This window comes from Oreochromis niloticus, linkage group LG3 (genome assembly GCF_001858045.2).
Source record: "Oreochromis niloticus isolate F11D_XX linkage group LG3, O_niloticus_UMD_NMBU, whole genome shotgun sequence".
Classification (NCBI taxonomy): domain Eukaryota; kingdom Metazoa; phylum Chordata; class Actinopteri; order Cichliformes; family Cichlidae; genus Oreochromis; species Oreochromis niloticus.
The window spans coordinates 55,079,543-55,100,822 of NC_031967.2; the positions used below are offsets into that span (position 1 = coordinate 55,079,543).

Below are 21,280 nucleotides of genomic sequence, written 5' to 3' on the forward strand. Positions count from 1 at the left end.
TTTGTATTTATCCATGAAATTAAGTCAGTGAAAAAAACACTTTATATTTGAATTTATTAACTTTGCTGCTTCACATGAATTTTGTTAATAATGAGCATTACATTTGTTTTTTAATTTTCATTTAATTACACACAGCAACAGAATGACTCACAATTGTGCAACTTACAGGCAAATATCACAATCAAACACAGCACTTGCAACTGCATCAAAAGCAGGATCTGTTTGAACATTTATCCTCACAATATATGTAATATTTACTTCTTTTTCTTTGATCAAACTGACATAACAGCAATAAACTGAAGAACCATGTAGGAGCAAAGCAATCAGCCATAGAAGTTTAAAAGAAAATCTATAAGTGTCCAAGAAACCCTGTGTCCACAGACACTGAAAAATACGCTAAGATGAATGTGTGCAGCTGCATAATTTGAAAGATATAATACTATGGAGGCATGCTTAGTTTGAAAAACAACTGAAGGAAAGTCTCATAAATTCAATTTCCTTGAATCAAAATGTACAAATAGACACACGTACAGTTTGTTCTAAAAATATTCTGTGCAGTGTCTGAATGATGTTCATGCTGTTTACAGTCTGGTTAGGTGAACAGAAGTCTGCACTGGTTTGCCACAACGCCTCAAATTTTTGATCAGAATTCTTTGTAAAACCCACAGAACCACACGGGAAGAACAAAAAAAAATGAGACCAAAGGTATCTGATTCTGCAGAGAAACCAGATCATTGCTGTGGTGATAAAGACAATTATTATTATTGCTTTTTGTTTTAGTCTTTAGAGTTTACATTTTTAAAGGTTTTTTTTATAAAAAATCTTTCCGCTGTTGAATTGATTTTCTTGTCTCACAAAAGTTGAGTGACTCTAACTCCATGTAAAGAAAAGAAGATATCTACTAATCTGTTATACAAGTAATTGTCATCTGGGGTGTTGTGTGGACCGATTCGAGACCCTCAGCTGGATTGCAGTGGTTGGACTGGTGGACTACATCTGTTAGGGGGGAGATGGCATCTGGCTCTGATGGAAACTCTGGAAAGACGAACATTATTATGTCAATTTAACAGGTTTAAACACAGTTCTTGGTGTTTTCTTTTTTCTGCTCCATTAATTAAAGAAAGTGCATCTCAGCTGTTTCAACCCCAAAATATGCTGCGCCAAAAACTGGTCCGCCCCAAGAATCGAGCGCCCTGGCACAAATGCCAAAAAGTCACAGTCTATATATGCCTACAGGCCAGTGGACACTCTTTCAATGATGAGGATGTACACATGAAAGCTGGTTTGAGCAGGAAGTCAAGGAGACCATTTATGTGAAAAGGGTCTAAGGGTACATCTGTCACCATCTTACAATGCTGTGATTGCAGCCATTCCCCAACTCTCTGTGAATGGTACTCATGGCCATTGATCAGTGTCCTTTGTTCATTGTTTGTCATTCAGTGGTGCTAATTTTAGTCATTATGCAAATGTTTATAAGGTTGTGAAAACCTACAGTCAGTTGAGACTGAAGAAGTAACTTGGATGAGTGATGAAAGATTTCTCCCACTGAAAACACTACGTGCAGATAAACAGAATCAACTTCATGGAAGGAACAATCAGAAGGTTGGTGGTTTAATCCTTAGCTGAAAATGAAACCAGTCCATTTACAGTAACAGTGTCCTTTTGATACAGACTACAATATCAACATGCTGGAATCTTGTTCTGATTCGGAACAATGACAGAGACAAATGAGAGAAGCCGTACCTGTTGGCTTTGATTTGTTTCTCTTGTCTTTCACGACTTGTAAATAAGTGGTGTTTTTTTCCTCACTGTTGAGTAGAGTGCAGCCCGATTTGTCCCTGCAGAACAAAACACACACAGAGGACATCAATGCAAGTTATACAGCCTGAAAACTACCTCTGCGGCTGATTTGAATAAAACTAAAAAAAATCATTCATGTCCTTTATCTATATCTATGTGTTCTTTTTAGTATCAGTCAATTTACATCTGTATATGTAAATTGACTGATACATAAAAAAGCTGGAGAGGCTGAGGATGATGGACTAAATTCTGGAGGCTCATGTCTATTAATAAAAAAGCACTGGAGTGTGTTCATCAGAAACTGGAATCCACAGAGCTGTTAGTTTCCTGTTAATCATAGGCTAAAAACAATAAATGCTCCCCGTTATGGTTCATCAACAAACACACAACAACTACTTTCATCGACCTGTTTAAAAAAAATACTTAGCACTTTATGCTCAAGTGGGGTCTGGAGACTATTCCAGGCTTAGTGTGACAGATGCGATACAAAACAGGCTGTAGCAAGACAAACTATCCACACTCAATCACAATCACTGGAGAATCACCAATCAATTTCACTCATATGTCTTAGGCAGTGGGACTAAGCTGGAGTGCCCAGAGAGAACCCACACAGACACAAGGAGAATGATGTAAACAGAAAGGTCAAAGGTCAATTGGCGGTCAAAAGGTAGCTGAAGGATGAGCTATTTGTTTATTTGAGTGATTTATTTATTCGATTCAGTAAAAGGACTAGATATTACAGTCCCTGATAATGCATTGCTTTAAATGGCGAGAATCTTGAGGGATGGCTGTTATGAGGAAAGGCAGCCCAGAGACATCGTTGTGTGCCTCAACTTTCGGTCTTTTATCCAGGCTAACCTGCCATTTTTAGGAGGATTAGAGATCAGATCTAGTTATCATATTAAGATTTGGGACACATCGTCAGTAGTCGACCTTGGATTCATCGGGTGTTTCGGCCATTATCATTAGACACCCTCATCAAGGAGGCCCTGCCAGGGTTGATCAGACCCTGGAGTGTGTCACTGGTTTATGTTAAATTGTTACTTCTCTTCTTCTTTCTTCTGTTTAGTTTCCTACAGTTTATTTTCCTATCTATTCACTGCAACTGAGAAATAATGCTTACCTCTTTAGCATTTATGAAGCCCTACTTCTTTAAAGGGATAGAAAAGGTGATAGAGAGAAATAAGACAAAAGGGACGAGATAGGAGAGAGCAGAGAGGAGAGCCGGAAGGGGGGCGCCTGATCTGGCTTCCCACACCTCCCCGCTGGATTGGGCTGTACGCTCTACCTCCCCACTGCCTCCCAGAAAAGGGAAGAAGAGCAGAGGGGAGAAGAGCAGATATTCATATTTATTCATTTATTTGGAGAAACAAAGAAAATGAACACCACCTCTGCTCTGTCCGATGTCATATAAGACGTTACTGATTGGGTTATCTTCTTTAGCTTCCTGTCGATTGGCTGAAGAAAACCAAAAGGAAAAGCAGTATGACGCTGTGCAAGTTTTGATGACACGTTTAAAGTCATTGATATACTTGTACATAATTCTGAAAAAACAAAACCTGGGTCAAATCCAGAGGTCCAAGTGTCACCTTCAGGTTTTCTAACAACACAAAGTTTAATGAACAGAACTATTAAAGTAAGTAAAGCTGCAACACAGACTGTTAAAAAGAATGACAACACAGAGACAACAGGCAGGGAGGGTGATGGATGACAAGAGGTGCAACCAGGAGGAGGTGTGGATGTAGGTGGAGGTGTGGTGGTGTCTTCCCCTAAAATAAAGCAAACACAGTCATTAAGTTGTCGTCACATTGTGAATGTTGAAACCTGCAGAAACACAGACAGGTGAGTGTGTCACCTGTGACAGTGATCCAGCTGGGTGGAGACTCTCCATGACCGCTGATGTCACACTTGTAGAGGCCTTCATCAGACCTGGAAACATGCTGGATGGTCATGTGACCTGTAGGCTCTTTTCCGATGAAGACGCCATCTTTGAAGAAAATGGCTGGGAGGTTGGAGGGAGTGGTCTTTGTTTTACAGAGCAGAGTGACGTCATCTCCCTCCATCACAGGGAGGACAGGACTCTGCAGGATCACTGATCCACCTCAACACAGAGACAAACTACAGCATTTCATCCATTTACACACAGCTTCATCAACACTAACTCCACACACTCAGCTTACCAGTGACTGTCAGGTTAACCATGTTACTGATGGGACCCTCTCTGGACTCACACCAGTAAACTCCACTGTCCCATGTAAAGAGATCGGTGATGTTACAGGAAGAACTATAATTTTTTCCCCACAAATCTCCACACTGAGTCCTGTTTTCCGTGCTTGTGTTTCTCCTCAGAGTCCATCCAGCAGAGCTGTCGTCCTCCTCACAGCTCAGAGACACAAAGTCTCCTTCAAAGAGCTGAGAGCTGCTGGGACTCACAGTCAGACGAGCTGTGAGAGTTACAATAAAAATTATGTTGATCTTTTTAAAAATAATGCCACAAAATTATTTCTACTTTCAGTAGTTTTACATTAGTGATCAGCACTGAAAGAAGCAGTAACAGACTTGATCATTTAACATAATTGGAATAAATAAATAAATGAGGTTACTGACCTTGATTTGCTGCACAGCTCAGCACTAAGATCAGAACTGAAGAGAAATAAAACAGTTCACTGAATCACCGAGAGGAAAACAATTTAGTTTTCTAAAGGTAACCAAGGAACAAACTCTGGTGGCTCCTTTTATTATGTGGCAACCACATAATAAAAGGAGCCACTAGATGGAAGAAAAAGAAGATAGAGATGGATAAGATGCACTGTAGAATCCAGCCAACAACATCACCAGACAAGCGAGGAGAAACAAGACTACACAGTAAAGAGACGTCCAAAAGTATAGTGAGAAGTTTGGATACACCTGCAATGAGATCAAGATGCAGAGATCCATGCCATTCATATATAGTTTCTTTTTCTTTTTTAATGTGCAGGGCAAAGAGGGCATATCATAAAAAAATACAGACAAGGAAAAGATGTTAAAGAAGGGTATGTTGCATCTGGGTTATAAAGTATTGAACCTGGGATAGCATTTTATAGGGCAGACACCTCCAAGAACTACAAAGTAATGTCTTGATTTTTTTTTCTTTTTTATGCTGCTACTGTGCAAGAAAACTCTGCAGTCCTAAAAATGAAACCTGAGCAGTTAAAGTGTTTTCATCAGAAACAGGAAGCTAGATCACCACACAGCTGCTAGTTTCCTGTTAATCACAGACTGAAAAAATAGATGCTCCACACAGAGCAACGCTCCATCTTAGTGTTAAACGCAAACGCAGAACAACTGCGTTTGTGTTTAACACTCATAGTACTACCTGCTCTACTTCCTGAGCTAAACCTTTTAGTTTTATTCACTAAAGCTGAAAGTGACTTTCATGCTTTACTTGTATTGAGAATGACTTAATAATCTTGAATTAGAATACTGATTGCTAATTTAAGCTGGCAGCTGTTTAACAGACAGTCTGAGCCACAGCTTGCCTCATTGGTGAGACTGGTCTAACCCATTTACTGCAACCTCAGAGGAAAGGATACCACACTGCTGCTGCATTACCAAACAAGTTGTCTGCAGGCACTGGTGACATCATACTGCTCAATTCACTCACTGAGACCACAGCCTCACCTCAGGTTTGACAGCATTTCTAGCAGGTAACAGCAGACGAATTGAATGTGAATTGAGGCTGCAGTTTGGGGAAAGTCTCAGAGGGGACTGGGGGCCGGGGTGGGTATATCCACATATACTATCATATGTGGATAAAGAAACAGTGGTCTCCATAAATGATCTCCAATTCTAAATGGATACTTTATATAACATTTCTTGCTAGTACTGGTTTCAACCATCCTTTGCCTTCTTCATGGCATAAATTTATTCACCTCAGAGAATTTGGTCTATATTGGCAAGATATCATCACACAGTTGCTGATTTGTCAGCTACTTATCCACAATTCAAAGATCTCTTTTCACCAAATCCAAAAGGTTTTCTAATGCAGGTGAATTGTTGCCTTAGTTTCCTGCTTCTAGCTGACAGGAGTAGCAGCTGGTCTCTTCATGTGGTGCTGTGGCACATCAGCTTTAACTTTCCACATGTTGGGTTGTCAGAAATGTTCTTCTGCACAACTTGGATGTAATAGGTGGTCAATCATACTGAGTTACAGCAATATGATTGGCCACTTGTTGTCGATTCAGTTTTGTTTATATAGCACCAATTTACAACGACATTCGCCTCAAGGTTTACCTCATATGGTTGTGTAGCAAGATAGTATTGTCATGATCCTGGGTCCTTTTGACCCAGCGTTTTGTGTTTTCTATTATTGTAATTTTGGTTCTGTTCTTCCTCGGTTAGTGTTCATTCTTTCCTACCAGTGTATCCCTGTGTTTAGTCTGCGTTTTGAGTCGGTGTCATTACGTGCATGTGTTTCCTGTTTTACTTTAAAAGTCTCTGTCTTATCTCAGTGTGTTCAGTTTACTCTTCCCCTGTCTCGTCAGGTCTGATTACTCCCGGCTGTGCTCTCCTTTTGTGTCTCATTCCCTCGTTATCCTTCTGTGTATTTAAACCTCATGTCTGCCTCTGTTAGTTGCTGGTCCGTCTGTGTTGTTTCCCCTCGATCTCCCTGTGTCTCTCCATGTGTGTTTCCTCGGACCTCCCTGCATCTTCGTTTCTGGTTTGCTTTGTTAGTTTTCCCAGTTTAGGTTACCTGTTAGTGTCACTCGCCATTTCTGTTTGTTTGCCTCACTGTTAATAAATTCTTACCTGCACTTGAGCTGCTGCTGCCCGGTCCTAATTAACTTCCACACGGCTTGCACCCGCAAACCGTGACAGCATACATCAACACTGGCAACACCTCATTCTTCATTCATTTAGCCTACTTTTTATTTTATTGCTTATTTATTACTGTATATCTCAAAAATCTCAAAAAGTTGATTCTGTTCATCTGGACGTAGCGTTTTGTGGGAGAAACTCATCCAAGTGACTTCTTCAGTCTCAGCTGACTGCAGGTTTCCCCAATCTTATAAGGTATGACTGAAACTAGCACCACTGACGAACAATGGACTGTGAAGTCAGTTCAGTGATCATTAATATGCAAATTGTCATGACCACTGATCAATCACAATATTGATCAAGTTCGTCCTCAAGATGTTCTTAAGATGAATTCAGTCTGACGTAAATATTTTGTACCTTCTCCATAATAACTCATCAACAGCAGATGGTTAAAGTACAGAAATGCAAACAGAGAGAATCTACTCACAGAGATAAAGCAGAAATGTTTCCTCCATTGTTGCTCTTAGTAATCTGCAGTTTCTCATCAGCAGTGACAATATATAGCTACCTGGTCCTTCCTCTTCATATATGTCTGTTTCCATATATAAAAGCATGTGTCATAGCCCCTGTTGGGTTATTTTAGGGCTCACAGTTCTGTCAGATTGTTGACACCTGTGGTCGTAATCAGGATGTTAAATCAACTGTTTGCTCACTCTTCACCTTGCTTAGTTTTCTCTCTCTTTCTCCTTCCTTCTACCAAGCAAGAGCTCGAAATCAAGTTCAGATTTCTCTGGCATTAAATTATTGTTTTTCAGAGAGAGAGAAAAAACTAAACTAACTTATGTTTGGGAGCTTGGTGGTCCCTGCTGCTATATGTAAGGGGCTACTAGCCCAGCTATGTAGGGGTGAAGAGCCGCACAGGCTGCCCTGAACTACTAAAGGGTGGTGGGATCTGAGTCCGTAACCCCCCCTTGGTACAGTTGACCCTGATACTTAATTCTGTAAGAATGGTTTTAGCTATCTGGCTGCTACAGGCACAGAAGAAGGGCTCCGGGGCCCAAACCTGCGAAACAAACAGTGCCTGGCGCGCTGAATATTAACACAGCCTCACTTACCTCCGTTTCTTTCTGTACCTAACCAGACAACTCGGGTGCCCCTACTCCAAGGCAACCTGGGTTGGACAGAAGCATACAACAACGACTTTTTAAACAACGTGGCCCCTTTTATTTGTTCGGATGGCCCTCCTGAAACAAGACTGATTATCAATGTTAACAGGGCCCTGGAGAGCAAAGGGCGACAGCAAGGAAACTCCCCAAGACCACAGAAATAAAAGAAATAAAATAAAATAAATCAAACAGGCTGTTGTGACACAATGTTGAGAGTTCTCGATCCCTCCCAACCCACACTAGCCACAGGAAAAGGGCGCGAAGATCACAATACAGCAGAACGATTAAGGTTAACACAGAAATTCTTTTATCTAGAATGGTTAACACAGCTTCGTCACATTACTTGCAATGTCCAAACAACAACACAAAAAAATAGTTCCAGTCTTTACAGTCCGATCCAGTGAATTGTCCCTGGTATGTGGAACCAATAAACAGTTCTAGGGGTAGCCGTCGTGAACCAGAGTTCCAGTCTGTTAGGCTGCCCAGAAATTCCACAGCCGGAGCAGAACATCCAGTCACAGGTGCGCAAAAAAAGCAAAGAAACAAAGAACACAGAAACTGTACCTTCGCCTCCCGGGAAACGGGGCGTGAAGAACCAACGGGTTAGAAAAGAGCGATGCTCTCACATAGCTGGAGCAGGGTGTACGACCAGAACGTCGTCTGAGTGGCAGGGTAATCCAAACACCGCCGACTCCTGAGGTCCTAAACCTCGGGTCCGCGGAATGTATCGGAGCTCCGGCAGTCCCTGGGCAGTGCGAAGCGAAGCCGTCCAACTCCCCTCCCGGAAACACGCTAGCCCTTTGCCAGGCAGCCAACCATGCTGCCTCGCTTTCTATACGTGCTCTACAGTCAAACTCCTATAGCGATGGGAAACTGAGGTGAGTTAAAAGGGAACGGCCGCTAGCCTTAGCTCTCACTTAGCTCCCCTGCTCACGCTATCTCCGTCGACACTACACCCCGGCGCCGCGCGCGGTAACCGGAGTCGGATTCCACACACAGAGGGAAACTCCGCATAGACTCACTGCGGTACTGTCTGCTGCCCCACTAACCTCCTGGTTACTCTTTGTTTGGGTTTTGTTCTGACCGTGGGACTTTCCTGGTCTCTTCGGCTGTAGAGGCACGTGCGCGATCGGTACCGCACACCCGCTCGCTCCCGACAGCGCACCTCCCTGTTTTTGCGCGCCCACGGGCTCTCCTAAATATGTAATTTCCTCTTGGCTTATTCAGACAGGCTGCTAAAGACCCTACATGGCAGTTTTCCACAAGTTATAAGTATGTGCCCTCACATTTCCCCCCAGCTAAACCCTGCCACACCAGCGATGTCTCCGACTGTGCATCCCTGTAACAAACACAGAATAACACATATTAACTCACTTGTTCAGTAACACTCTATATCATTCACATATGACTTACATTACATTGCAAATGAACATAACAGTGGCCCATTACTTCATCTCATAACATAATCCCTATACCTTGCAGGGGGGACCCCTCTGGTTCGCCTCAATGGACGCTCAGACTGCAAAACTTCACCTCGCTCTTCCTGCATTTCGTCACTCGTCACTGAGGCCCCATCACTCTCCTCCTGTTCACTTGGAGTCACAGTTGCTTGCGCTTCCCCCGCTAAATCTGGCTCCAACCCCTGGGAAACACAATCACCAACATCGTCGACCCCGGGGGCAATGTCAGCGTTCGGATTTGACACACACGGGGGTGGCGGAACACAAACAACCTCCATGCAGTCTGTATCCGACTCCACTTCTGCTGGGAACCTATTGACATGCCTTAACCGCCATATCGGCGCTTGAAAAGTATACAATTTGAGCTGATCTCTATGTACGACCTTCACTGAGCCACCTCTCTCTCATTTGATTGTGAACACAGGAATGTCAGGGTGGTTCTGCTTCACCACCAAATAAGGGTTTGGTTCCCATTTATCCTGTATCTTATTCCTACCCCTGGGCTTGTGGTTGCGCAACAGCACCCGGTCACCTGACTGAAGCAGAGCGCTGCGGGACTTTTGATCATAGATTCTCTTCCTCTTCCTCGAGGCCTCCTGAGCAGCTGAGTTTGCTACCTCCACAGCTGTCCTAAGCCTCTCATGGTGATCTCTGACCTAATCATCCAGATTGTCTGCCTCAGGTTCCCTCATATCTTTTCCTCCCATGACGTCAAGGGGCATTCTTGCGTCCCTCCCGAACATGAGGTAGAAAGGTGCATAACCAGTGGAGGAGTGCACACGAGTGTTATATGCCATAACCAACTCTGGCAAGTATGTTTTCCAATCCCTTTTTTTCTCTGGTGGCAGTGTTCTAAGCATATCGTGCATGGTCCTATTAAACCTCTCACACTGCGCGTTGCCCTGCGGATGGTAGGGGCTGGTGCGACTCTTGGCAATCCCATAAGCCTTACACAACTCTTTTATGACACTAGCCTCAAAATTTCTTCCCTGATCTGAATGCAATCGGGCTGGACACCCGTAGTAGGCGAATTAGTGCCTTAGCAAAGCATTTGCCATCGTCTCGGCAGTCTGGTTTCTGGTGGGGACAGCAACTGTGAACCTGGTGAACATGTCTGTAAGAACAAGGACATTTTCATATCCCCCACAGGACTTCTCCAGCACCGTATAGTCCATAGCAAGGACCTCCAGGGGTGCTGTGACATTGCTGCAGGTCATTGGGGCCCTGTGGTTAGGAAAGATATCCTTTGCCAATGCACATCGCTTACATTGCTGAACCCAGTCTTGAACATCTTTACTCATTGTAGGCCAATAATAGCTCCTCCTCATCACAGCGAGGGTACTCTTTGCACTGAAGTGCCCCCCATGCTCATGCTGGTTCTCATATACCTTACGTTGCAAGGTCTCTGGGACAATGAGCTGCCTGATCTCTTCTCCATCACGGGGGTCTCTAACATGCCTATACAACACACCTTTATAAAGCCTAAGGCGGTCAAACTGCTGGTGAAGTCGCCTTGTGCCCGGTGTTAACATGTAAAGTTCAGCATGGCTCATCCCAGTGCCCCTCTCAATCACCCGATACACGGGCCCAACAACGGGATCATTTTTCTGTGCCGCTTCCACCTCCTCCCAACTTTGCCCACCAAGAGCTTTCCCCGCAGTCAATTGCACCCTGGCCTTCAGGTCAGTCTTACCATCCCCATCCGCACTAGCAGGCCACAGACACGCATGCACTTCCTCAGGACCCACTTTAATAAAGTCCTTGTCTGTGTCCTCCTGCTCAGGTTCCTCCTGGTCAGGAATCCTGGAGAGGACGTCTGCATTCGTGTTTTGCCGCCCGGGCTTGTAACACACCTCAAAGTTGTACTCAGCGAGTTGTGCTACCCACCGCTGCTCAACAGCCCCCAGATTAGCCGTTGCCAAGTAGCGCAGCGGGTTATGGTCCGTAACCACCGTGAACTTGGCGAACATCAGGTAGTCCCTGAATTTCTCGGTAACAGCCCATTTAAGCGCAAGAAGTTCCAGTTTAAATGTGCTGTAATACTTGTCGTTCTTTTCGGAGCCCCTTAGCCCACGACTCGCGTAGGCTACCACACGCTCGACGCCCCCTTGCTTTTGACTAAGCACAGCCCCGAGTCCATGCAGACTCCCATCTGTGGTCAATATGAAGGGTAGGCTAAAGTCGGTGTAGGCCAGGATTGGTGGGGACATTAAACACCGTTTCAGCTCATCCAATGCTTCCTGGCACTTGCCAGTCCAAACAAACGTCTGGACGCCCCTTGTCGTGTCTTTCGACCCCTTCCCAACCAGGGCATGCAGAGGTTTAGCCAACTGAGCAAACCTTGGCACAAACCGCCTGTAGTAGCTCATAAATCCAAGCACCTGCCTCACCTCTCGCACGCTCCTTGGGACAGGCCACGTCTCCAGGGCCTTGACCTTTTCTTGATCTACCTGGACGCCTTTAGCAGAAATCACATGGCTGTTAGAGTGAATTGTTAAATGTTTGTCATTTTTATTCTTACCATTTGTACTTTAACTGTGTGTTGAAAGGAATTCTTTTGTTCTCCCCTCCTCAGATTCTCGAGGTTCTGGGTGAGGGGCTATAGTGTTTTATTGCCGATACATCCTATCTGGAAGATCTGCTTCTTTTGATGTGGTAAAACTTCCTGCCCTTTGTATGGCTTCACTGTGTTATCTAGGGTGAACCATAGATTGGGTGTGGGGAGGTTACCCTCTTTATGACCTAGGATGTTGTTCCTGCTTTATGACCCTCTTGGTCAGCAGCGCACACACACACACACACACACACACACACACGCACTTACAAAACCACAGGCAGGGTATTCTTTGTTCACATGTATACCTATAAGATGTCATATGTTAATGAACCTATGCATATTCATGTCACCACAATAAAAGAGCAGTGTTACGGGAGAGCGGACGAGAGCAACTGGGGTCAAGCGAAGGAACGGCGCCTGTCCAGTTCTCTCCCGTGCACGTGAAACATAAAGAATGTTGCCTACTCGTGTCTTGCTTTGCTGTGTAATCACATTGCCTTCAACGTTCCAGCGAATAGGTTTAAGCTACAAACCTATCATTAATTGGTCCTTCGAGCCGGATCCCTGGAGTCGGCATTCACCGAGGAGAGAACCCTGACGTCAGCGAGACGTGAGAATTTGTCATCAGGCCGGTGGATTAGCTGTCTGTTTTCTCTCTTCGATGAATGACGATCGGCGGGATCCGAGGCTGATATTACATGCTACGCAACACCGAGTAAGTTTCAAGTCTTTGCCACTGTGTGCGGCAAAGCACGCATCCACTGTTTGCGGTTGCGTTGAAAGTCTTTGCCACTGTGTGCGGCGAAGCACGCATTCACTATGTGAGACTGAGTTGGAAGTCTTCATCACTGTGTGCGTTAAAGCGCGTGATCACTGTTATGTAAGTCTTTGCCACTGAGTGCGGCAAAGCGCGCAGCCACTGCGTGAGACTGCGTTGAGAAAATAGGCCTAATTTTTGTTGTTTGTGAGCGAGGATATTTGTTGTGTTTGTGTGAATGCTGTGGAGCAAGCGTGGTCTGGGACACGGTTGTTGTTATCATGGGTTCCCGAGCAAGTAAGACTGCCTCACAGGGAGACAACACATTTTTGCAAGAATTTACTCCCAACAGTGCGAGGTATTTATATTCTCATAACTGTCATGAGCGTAAACTAGTCACGGGAGAATCTCAAATGTTAGAAGTTTTCAGGAAAACAGCAGCCTTGAAGAGCGTGTGGAGAAGGCCAGCCCACATCAGCAGCAGTTAAGCTATGCTCTGGTGAATGGCTTTCCCCACCCCTTGCTGACACAAAATGTTTAGATGATTTCCCTGATCAACAACAGCCTGTGCTCCAGACCATTAATTTAACCAGTTGTTAAAAGTAATCTGCATTAAGCTTAAGGTTGCTCAAATACAGTACAATGACATATGAGATGAAGTACAATAGGCAAATATTTTACCTAATTACGTGCATAGAGGCACTTGACCTGTTTGAAAACTGTCATCCTAATATGAGCCATTGTTGAGATATAGAGCACGCCTATGAAAACAACTAATATGCTGAACCCTGTGTGAAACAGCTGAAAACTGCATGATGGAGAAGCTGAGTTGAATATGAAAGTGTAAGTCTTTGCCACTGTGGGCAAAGCACGCAACCACTGTGTGAGGTTGCGTTGCTGTCTCTTCTGAGCTGATGAGCAAGCTACACATTATCAGATCAGGAGCTGCTGAGAACTCATCAAAGAGAGAGAAACAGAACTATGATAACTGGAGTATGTAGCGTATCCGTGAGTTCAGCTTCGTCTTTCAGATGCGCAGCAGTTTTCCTGTATCTTCACTCATGTGTGTAGAGTGTTCATAGCATCAGCATTATGTTTTTGTTTATTTGCTTTGTTGGGTTGAAAACTAACTAAATAAACTTGTGATCATACTTATGGATCACCATGGCACATATCATCAGCCATGTGATTTATTTATGCAGATGAAAAAAGTGAGTGTGAATGTGCCTGATGTCACAGTGTGTGTGTACGGTGTGTAAACGTAATTGTCTCCAATTGTGAGAGCGGTGATTCTGTAGGTCACCAGCTAGTGTAAAGAAAGAAAGAGTAAAAAAGAGACAAAATCTACATTGTAGATGAAAAATCATAGGAAAAAGGTTTTGTGTCTATCAGCCAAGAACAACTACAATCTTATTTTCTGCTTTTAAGAAAGAAGAGTTCAAAAGATAGAGAGAGAGAGAGTTCTGTGTGTTGTTTAAGCAGAGATGATAATAATGAAAATGTCTTAGTTTTGTCACTTTCAGATGAAAAGCAGACGTGAATCAATTTTCCACATGCAGCAGTCGGAAGAAAGTTATAGTTTAACACTATTGGAAACGTTCAGGCCAAATTTCTGGCTAACTTATTTACAGCACCATGTGTTCCTCATCCTCACAAGCGAGCTCTCACTCCTCTCTGAAGACAAGGAATGCAGCCCCAAGAGAAATAACATGGCAGATAAAGAGACAGCAGCAAATCCTGAGCAAAGAGTCCCAGCAAGCAGCAGCAGTGTGGACAAACAGCATCGGAGAAGAAGAGCAAACCATCATCCTGACTGATTGGATGAATGACACTGTGTTTCCAACAAGCTGCAAAGTCACTGTGCTTGTGAAAAGGACTTTTGAGGAGAACTGAGGAGACTGTTGGAGTTTGACATTTGCCACTTTCGGAGTAAAATGGCAAGAAGAGACAGTGGAACAGGACAAAGCTGAAGAAGAACTGCCGGCTATTGGACTGTTGAAGTGGGAGAGGACAACAGAGTGAGAGTAAGTAAGGACACAGAGGAAAGCTGTTGTTTAATGTGGGAAATCAAAATTTGGGTTAGCAAACCTGGGGAAAAGAAAACTGACTGCTTAAGTGGAAAATTGTGAAGGAATCTGAACCACTGCAAAAAGAAACATACAAAATCACACACACAAGCAGAACATGCATTAACCCTACTAACACAAACACAAGAGAGTTCATGAAGATTAGACAACATCTTAAACATGTGAGTCTGTTTATCACCTGGTGTGATGCAAAGATCAGTGGACTCATAGCACATTAGTTAAGAAAGGATCAAATAATAGCAGAGAAGTGTGTAGGAAAGGCAGCTTTAAGAACTTGCAGCTCCAGACACGTTGATTAAACCTGCTTAATAACACAAACATACATGCAATGAAAATCAGCTTGTTATCTCTCATCAGTGTTAAAATAGTGTAAATTTAACAGGCACTTGTTATCAAATGCTGAATTTATCCAATGCTGACAATTAACTAACTATGTTGCAGGACAACAGTTTAATTTTTGTGAAAGGGAAAAAAGATTCTGGTTTGACCAACCAGTGATCAGACAATAAATTTAGTTGTTAATATAGTAAACTGGGAGATGCTTTCTGCCTGACTGATGCAGCACAAGTAATTTACTGTATGAGGGAAATTCTATTTTTGTGATAATATTTTGAACATGCATTTCTGTTGTCCTGTCATCTTAGTGGGTTAATAGCTGATATGCAAATTAGTTGATGGTTCTTAGATTAATGAAAGGTGACTGAATTCTAGCACGAGTGAATGGGATGTGTTGGAATGGAGACTCTAAAACACTGAGTTTTGTGATGTGCGAGTGAATCCTGCACCCAGATACACAACTCTGAATACATAAGAACAAACTTCTTTTGCGAAATGCATGACAACATGTCACATGTTTTATGATGACAGGGAAAAAGGAAAACTAAATAAAATCTGTGGCCTAAATGAGTAAAAAGTACAGTCCTGGGGATTAAATTCATAGCTAATGAGACATGAGGCTTATGTTGTGTGTTGTGCGGCTGATGGTTGGGTTGGAGTTCATCTAGCTGATGATTTTTCTTTTGTTGTGAAGTTGAGCCTGCCAATTAGTATGATGGTATGATGAACCATGCTAATGGTATGATTTACCCTCCTGAGATGAGGAGCATGTGTCATGACTTAACGAGGCCTTTTTATTTTGATACTTTCACAGTGCACTGAAAGTTTTGTTTGATGATCTCTGTTTGAGCAGATCTGCACGATTAGAACAGAAGCGCTATACGACACGTCGTCGAGAAAATTGTTGCAAGTGAGCTTCTCCAAAAGATTGCAATGGGCTCTGGAGAAAGTCACTTATATGGGACAATTAGAAAATAGGTCCCTACCCAAAAAGGATTAAGCGAGATAATCCAATATAAAGTTCTTCTTTTCTTTTTGAAATGACGTCATTTTGCTGAGAAGTGGAAATGAAAATGCGACAATAATTTCCACTGTCAGCAAAGAAAGAATGAATGAATATGTGTGTTTCTCTTTTTTGGAGCAGAAAGAGGACAACAACATTTGAGGTTGCGTGAGCTTTGGCTGTACCGATTTAACCTTTTAAATGCCACTTTCTGTGTTTGTGCATCTACCAGGGGTGTTATTCACTACCTTGTGTTGCTCACAGAGGTAACTGTGAGAAAGTGTGTGTACACCTGCGCAGCGCTAACTTTTCTACAGCATCACAGTCTTCATGTGATTTGATCATGTGATTTATACCAGGACAGCTGGTTGATGTTTTCTACTACAGGATTTTTGGGTTCATGTGTGAAGAAAACTGTGTTTACAGGTTATGAGTTGGTGATGCTGTTACACTGTGTTGTTGGGGAAATGTTAAAGGTTACTTTGATGGTATGAATAACATGTGAGACATTTCCTGTGTTGAAACTAGTGTCACTTCTTTCCACAGTTATGGATGGCTAACTTTATGGTCTTTTTACAGCACCTCTGGACCCTGTCAACTTGTGCCTGACCTCCAGGATTGTCCATGTGTGTTGCTAATGTTTGTTTGTCTAAGAGTGCATGTAGAGGATTCAGCAGAGACGGACAAGTAACATGAGAAAGCAACTAAGAGATGCAGTGTTTGTGGAATAGTTTGATATGGGGCTCATTAGCTGGCCACTACTGAGCTCCTAGTGTTAAATACATGGAGTGACTTTGCTTAAGGGAAGTCACCGATTACATTAATGTTAACTGAGTACATGGATGATCCATGTCTGAGGCAAATTATGGCAATGATTGTAGTTTACTGATTTGAGAAAACCTGCACATGATACTTGTCCTGCTGATGCTGAGTGCTTTATTACTCTTATGATACAATTGTTTATAAGTGTGAAGTTTGATTTCACTTCCAGATCTTGTTTTCCAGGCCATGATGGTGTGTATGATGGCTCCAGGTGGAGCCAGGTTTTGAGCAGACTTACTGTGCAAAACACACTAACATCTTTTATTGCAGGGTTACGGCGCTGCTCCAGGGATGCCATGATGTTGCCTGGGACATGATCTAGCTAACCTTTTTCTTTAGGACAGGAATCTAGGTTTGATGAGTTGACTCATGGGAGTGTCCATGCGTCAAAAGGAGGGGTCGAGAATTACATGAAACTATGTTTTCTATGTTTTCTAAACTATGTTTTTATGATTTTTGTGTGATTAACAGTTAGTCAACAGGTATTAAACCTATGCAAGTGGTGCATCCATGTTCAGATGAGGCTTTGATGGTCCATAAATGAAGCTCACTGAACTAAAGAATGTGGTTTGATGATGATTGACATGCTTTAGAAGTTTTTCCTCCTAGCAAGGAAATACAGGTGCAGCAGTTAGAGTATTGCTGCAAGGAATCTCCTGAGAAATCTTCTGAGGCCCAGTGAGAAGCAACCCATTCCAGGCATAGCTGACAGTCCAGGCAGTGGTTGAGGTCAAAGGTTGAGCTGGTTGGGGCCCATCATGAGATCAGACTTTGGAGCCACAGCAAGGACCACGAAGCTGCAAAGGATGAGAGCTGTGCCAAGGGGTTTTCCCAGAGGCCAACAGAGGAGATTGTGGACGACAGACGGGCACCTGAAGGATGAGGGCAGCGTGCCAAGCTCCATCGACAGCGCAGGCGGAGTCCAAGGATGACATCATGATTCTGTGAGAAGCACAGGAACCAGAAGCTATGGTGGTGATGACAGCAGTTTCCTATGAACATCACCTAATGCTGTGTCACTGTACTGTGCATACCATCGTATGCACAGCACACTGAAGACTGCTGGGATCATAACAGCAGTAAGATAACTGGATCCAGCACCCGTTCCACAGAGGGTTTTCCTGCAGAGGATGGACAATGGAGGATATGTATCCCCCACAGGACAAGGAGGCCTAAAGTGAGGTGATGGGGGTTGGCAGAGGCCATAAAACTAGAGTGTTGACGAGGTCTGCAGCTTTGAAGATGAGACCCATGTTGACAAGCAATAAAACCACCTGGTATGTTTGACTGTTTATTCTACATACATTTGGACTCTGGTCCTATGGACAGTGATGGGAACATCTGGAGGAGACAATTATGACGCCCTATAGAGCTTAAACCACTCTACAGCGAGACATGCTATTTACATGTCTTGTGGAGGAGCACCACCAAGCTGGAGTGTTTTTGAAGTGTTGCTTTCTTATTTTAACTATTAAAGTAACAATTCATTTGTTTGCTTATGTATAGGATGCATTTTACCATGTATAAGATCACTGTTAACTAAAATGATTTCTGATACATTTGTTAATTATGTACTTTTACAACAATATGAAATGACTGAAATGAATGACATGACAGAGGCCTGTGTATGAATGATGCCTGCACTGAAAATGTTAAGCAAGAGGTGCATTACTGAGAATATACTACATAATTTGGAGCATAAAAATTACAAAACAGGAGGGAAATGTTAGAGTGAATTGTTAAATGTTTGTCATTTTTATTCTTACCATTTGTACTTTAACTGTGTGTTGAAAGGAATTCTTTTGTTCTCCCCTCCTCAGTTTCTCGAGGTTCTGGGTGAGGGGCTATAGTGTTTTATTGCAGATACATCCTATCTGGAAGATCTGCTTCTTTTGATGTGGTAAAACTTCCTGCCCTTTGTATGGCTTCACTGTGTTATCTAGGGTGAACCATAGATTGGGTGTGGGGAGGTTACCCTCTTTATGACCTAGGATGTTGTTCCTGCTTTATGACCCTTTTGGTCAGCAGCACACACACACACACACACACACACACACACACACACACACACACACACACACACACGCACTTACAAAACCACAGGCAGGGTATTCTTTGTTCACATGTATACCTATAAGATGTCATATGTTAATGAACCTATGCATATTCATGTCACCACAATAAAAGAGCAGTGTTACGGGAGAGCGGACGAGAGCAACTGGGGTCAAGCGAAGGAACGGCGCCTGTCCAGTTCTCTCCCGTGCACGTGAAACATAAAGAATGTTGCCTACTCGTGTCTTGCTTGCTGTGTAATCACATTGCCTTCAACGTTCCAGCGAATAGGTTCAAGCTACAAACCTATCAATGGCCAAGGAATTTAACTTCCTGCCACAGAAGGAAGCATTTGGTCGGCTTCAACTTCACCTCATGCTGCTTCAAACATTCGAACACCGTCTCAAGCCTCTCGCAGTGACTGTCAAAGTCCCGGGAGAAAACTATAATGTCGTCAAGATAGACAAGGAGTATATCGAAACTGAGGTCCCCCAGTACCATACCCATCAGCCTCTGAAAAGTGGCTGGGACGTTGCACAAGCCAAATGGCATCCGAATCCATTCAAACAAGCCAAATGGTGTTGTAACCGCCGTTTTTCCCCCGTCCACTTTGCTCATGGCCACTTGGAAGTAGCCTGCGGTCAGGTCCAGGGTCGAGAATAACAACGCGTTGCCAAGCGCGTCCAACGACTCTTCGATGCGAGGAAGTGGGTATGCATCTTTGCACGTTACTTCGTTCAGCCACCTGTAATCGCAGCAGAACCGAACACTTCCATCTTTCTTAACCCTAGAACACTATCGCTATAAATAGTAACACAATCACTACTGCCGGGTAGAGTTGGATGTCTCGAGACCGGTCTTGGTCTCGAGACCACTTTTACGTGGTCTTGGTCTCGTCTTGGTCTCGCTGTTTCGGTCTTCCGTTCTCAAATCGACATAGTGTTCGGGAGATTTGGAGTCAACCATTAGCGGAGCGGGGGGGTGGCTTACTGGGCTTAAGCCCGGGTCATTTTTTCAGAAGCATGGGGCACCGTCGTAAATTCCCCCTAATTTTGGTATGATCCGAGCTCAGGCACTAGGCGACTGAGCACAGCACGCATGTGAGCGAGGGGGGAGAAGCTGCTGCCTGCGAGTTTGCTGCAGACAGAGGAGAGCATAAGTTTGACCAGGTACCAAAGCAAATCATTCGTACTGAACTAATAATGTAAATATGACGGTGTATCACAAAAGATTGATATCAAACTGATCAGTTGGTTGCGTTACTTGCTCTTCGAGTGAATCAACAAATGGATAAATAAAAAGCCGAACAACAATGCTGATTTTTTAGAGAGTCTTAGCTTACATTTCATATTTTCAGTTCTTACCCTCCACGGCTAAACAAACTCTCTGAATCAGTTTCAATTGTGTACTGATGAACACAACAATGGACATGAGGAGCTTCTTTTAAAGAAAAAACTCAGGTAGATGTTATTTTATATATTATGCTTTGTATGTTGTTCAGTATATCTGTGCAAAACAAGAGGAATTTCAATACACAGCAGCATATTCACAGATGAAACAAGATATTTACATACACTTTAGGTAGAAAACATAAAAACTATTTTTTACTGTTAAACATGAATTTAGAGTAAACTTTTGTTTTAGATAAATAAACTAATCTTTTGAATTAGTTTAATGACAGAATAAAGAGAGACAGAGCTGTCTATTTTTATCCCTTTCATCAAATTTAGGAGTACATATACACTAAGTTTATTGTTAATTAATAAGAAAACTCCAGACGATTCCATTCTGAGCTGAAGAAGCTTCTGATAGGTTAGTAGAGTCCATGTGAGTAAATTGGTGGCACAGCTGTGGATGCATGTAAGACAAAACACAGAGCCTGTTTCTTTGAAATGGGAAAATCAAGAGATGTCAACCAAAACACCAGGAAAAGAATCGTGGAGCTCCATAAGTGTGGCTCAGTTTTGAATACAAAATACAAAAGTTAACAAATATGTTTTTTATATTTATCAATCTAAAAAGAATAAACATTTAGTCTGATTTGATGTTACAATTAAAAAAGTGTTTGTGTTTTTATCTGAAGAGTGTGTAAATATCTGGTTTCCACTGTATATTTGATGATGTTGGTGTTTGGCTTGATTGTCAGCACAAAGAGGGAGAAAGAGGAACAGAGAGGGAGAGAGAGGAACAGAGAGGGAGAGAGAGGAACAGAGAGTCAAACACATGTTATGCCGGGCTCACACTGTGCGATTTTTTTCAGTCGCGCGATTCAGCTCCTGCTCAAACTGCACGATTGACTCGCAGGGGTTAGAAGTTCATAGGTCACGATGCAGGGTCTCACACTATACGGCCCGATGCTCTGATGCGACCTGAGTGCTCAAACTGTGCGTTCATAAAATGAAGGTTATAACAGAAATTCTGTCGCTCGCTCTCCCTCTCTGTC

General features: G+C 43.1%; 1 protein-coding gene and 1 long non-coding RNA gene across 2 annotated transcripts; both read right to left on the reverse strand.

The window, feature by feature from the left end:
* Positions 1-102: 102 nt before the first annotated feature.
* On the reverse strand, positions 103-4,182 carry LOC109199144 (uncharacterized). Its single transcript, XM_025903634.1, has 6 exons — positions 3,981-4,182; positions 3,656-3,901; positions 3,360-3,569; positions 3,190-3,258; positions 1,744-1,838; positions 103-1,035 (listed from the first exon to the last, which is right to left on the reverse strand). The coding sequence occupies exons 1-5, from the start codon at positions 4,000-4,002 to the stop codon at positions 1,774-1,776; spliced, it is 612 nt and encodes a 203-aa protein (XP_025759419.1). The 5' UTR covers positions 4,003-4,182; the 3' UTR covers positions 103-1,035; positions 1,744-1,773.
* Positions 4,183-4,210: 28 nt separating this feature from the next.
* Positions 4,211-7,194, reverse strand: LOC109199151 (uncharacterized). Its single transcript, XR_002059624.2, has 3 exons — positions 7,085-7,194; positions 4,408-4,443; positions 4,211-4,244 (listed from the first exon to the last, which is right to left on the reverse strand). It is a non-coding gene; the product is annotated as an uncharacterized LOC109199151 (long non-coding RNA).
* Between the last annotated feature and the right edge of the window lie 14,086 nt (positions 7,195-21,280).

What these genes read in the sequence shown, in the direction of transcription:
- LOC109199144 (XM_025903634.1), bottom strand. Translation starts at nt 4,002, where the DNA reads ATGGTTAACCTGACAGTCACTG. An exon ending in GGTTAACCTGACAGTCACTG is followed by an intron (nt 3,902 to 3,980) that starts GTAAGCTGAGTG and finishes CTCTGTGTTGAG; the next exon opens with GTGGATCAGTGATCCTGCAG. An exon ending in CAGCTGGATCACTGTCACAG is followed by an intron (nt 3,570 to 3,655) that starts GTGACACACTCA and finishes GCTTTATTTTAG; the next exon opens with GGGAAGACACCACCACACCT.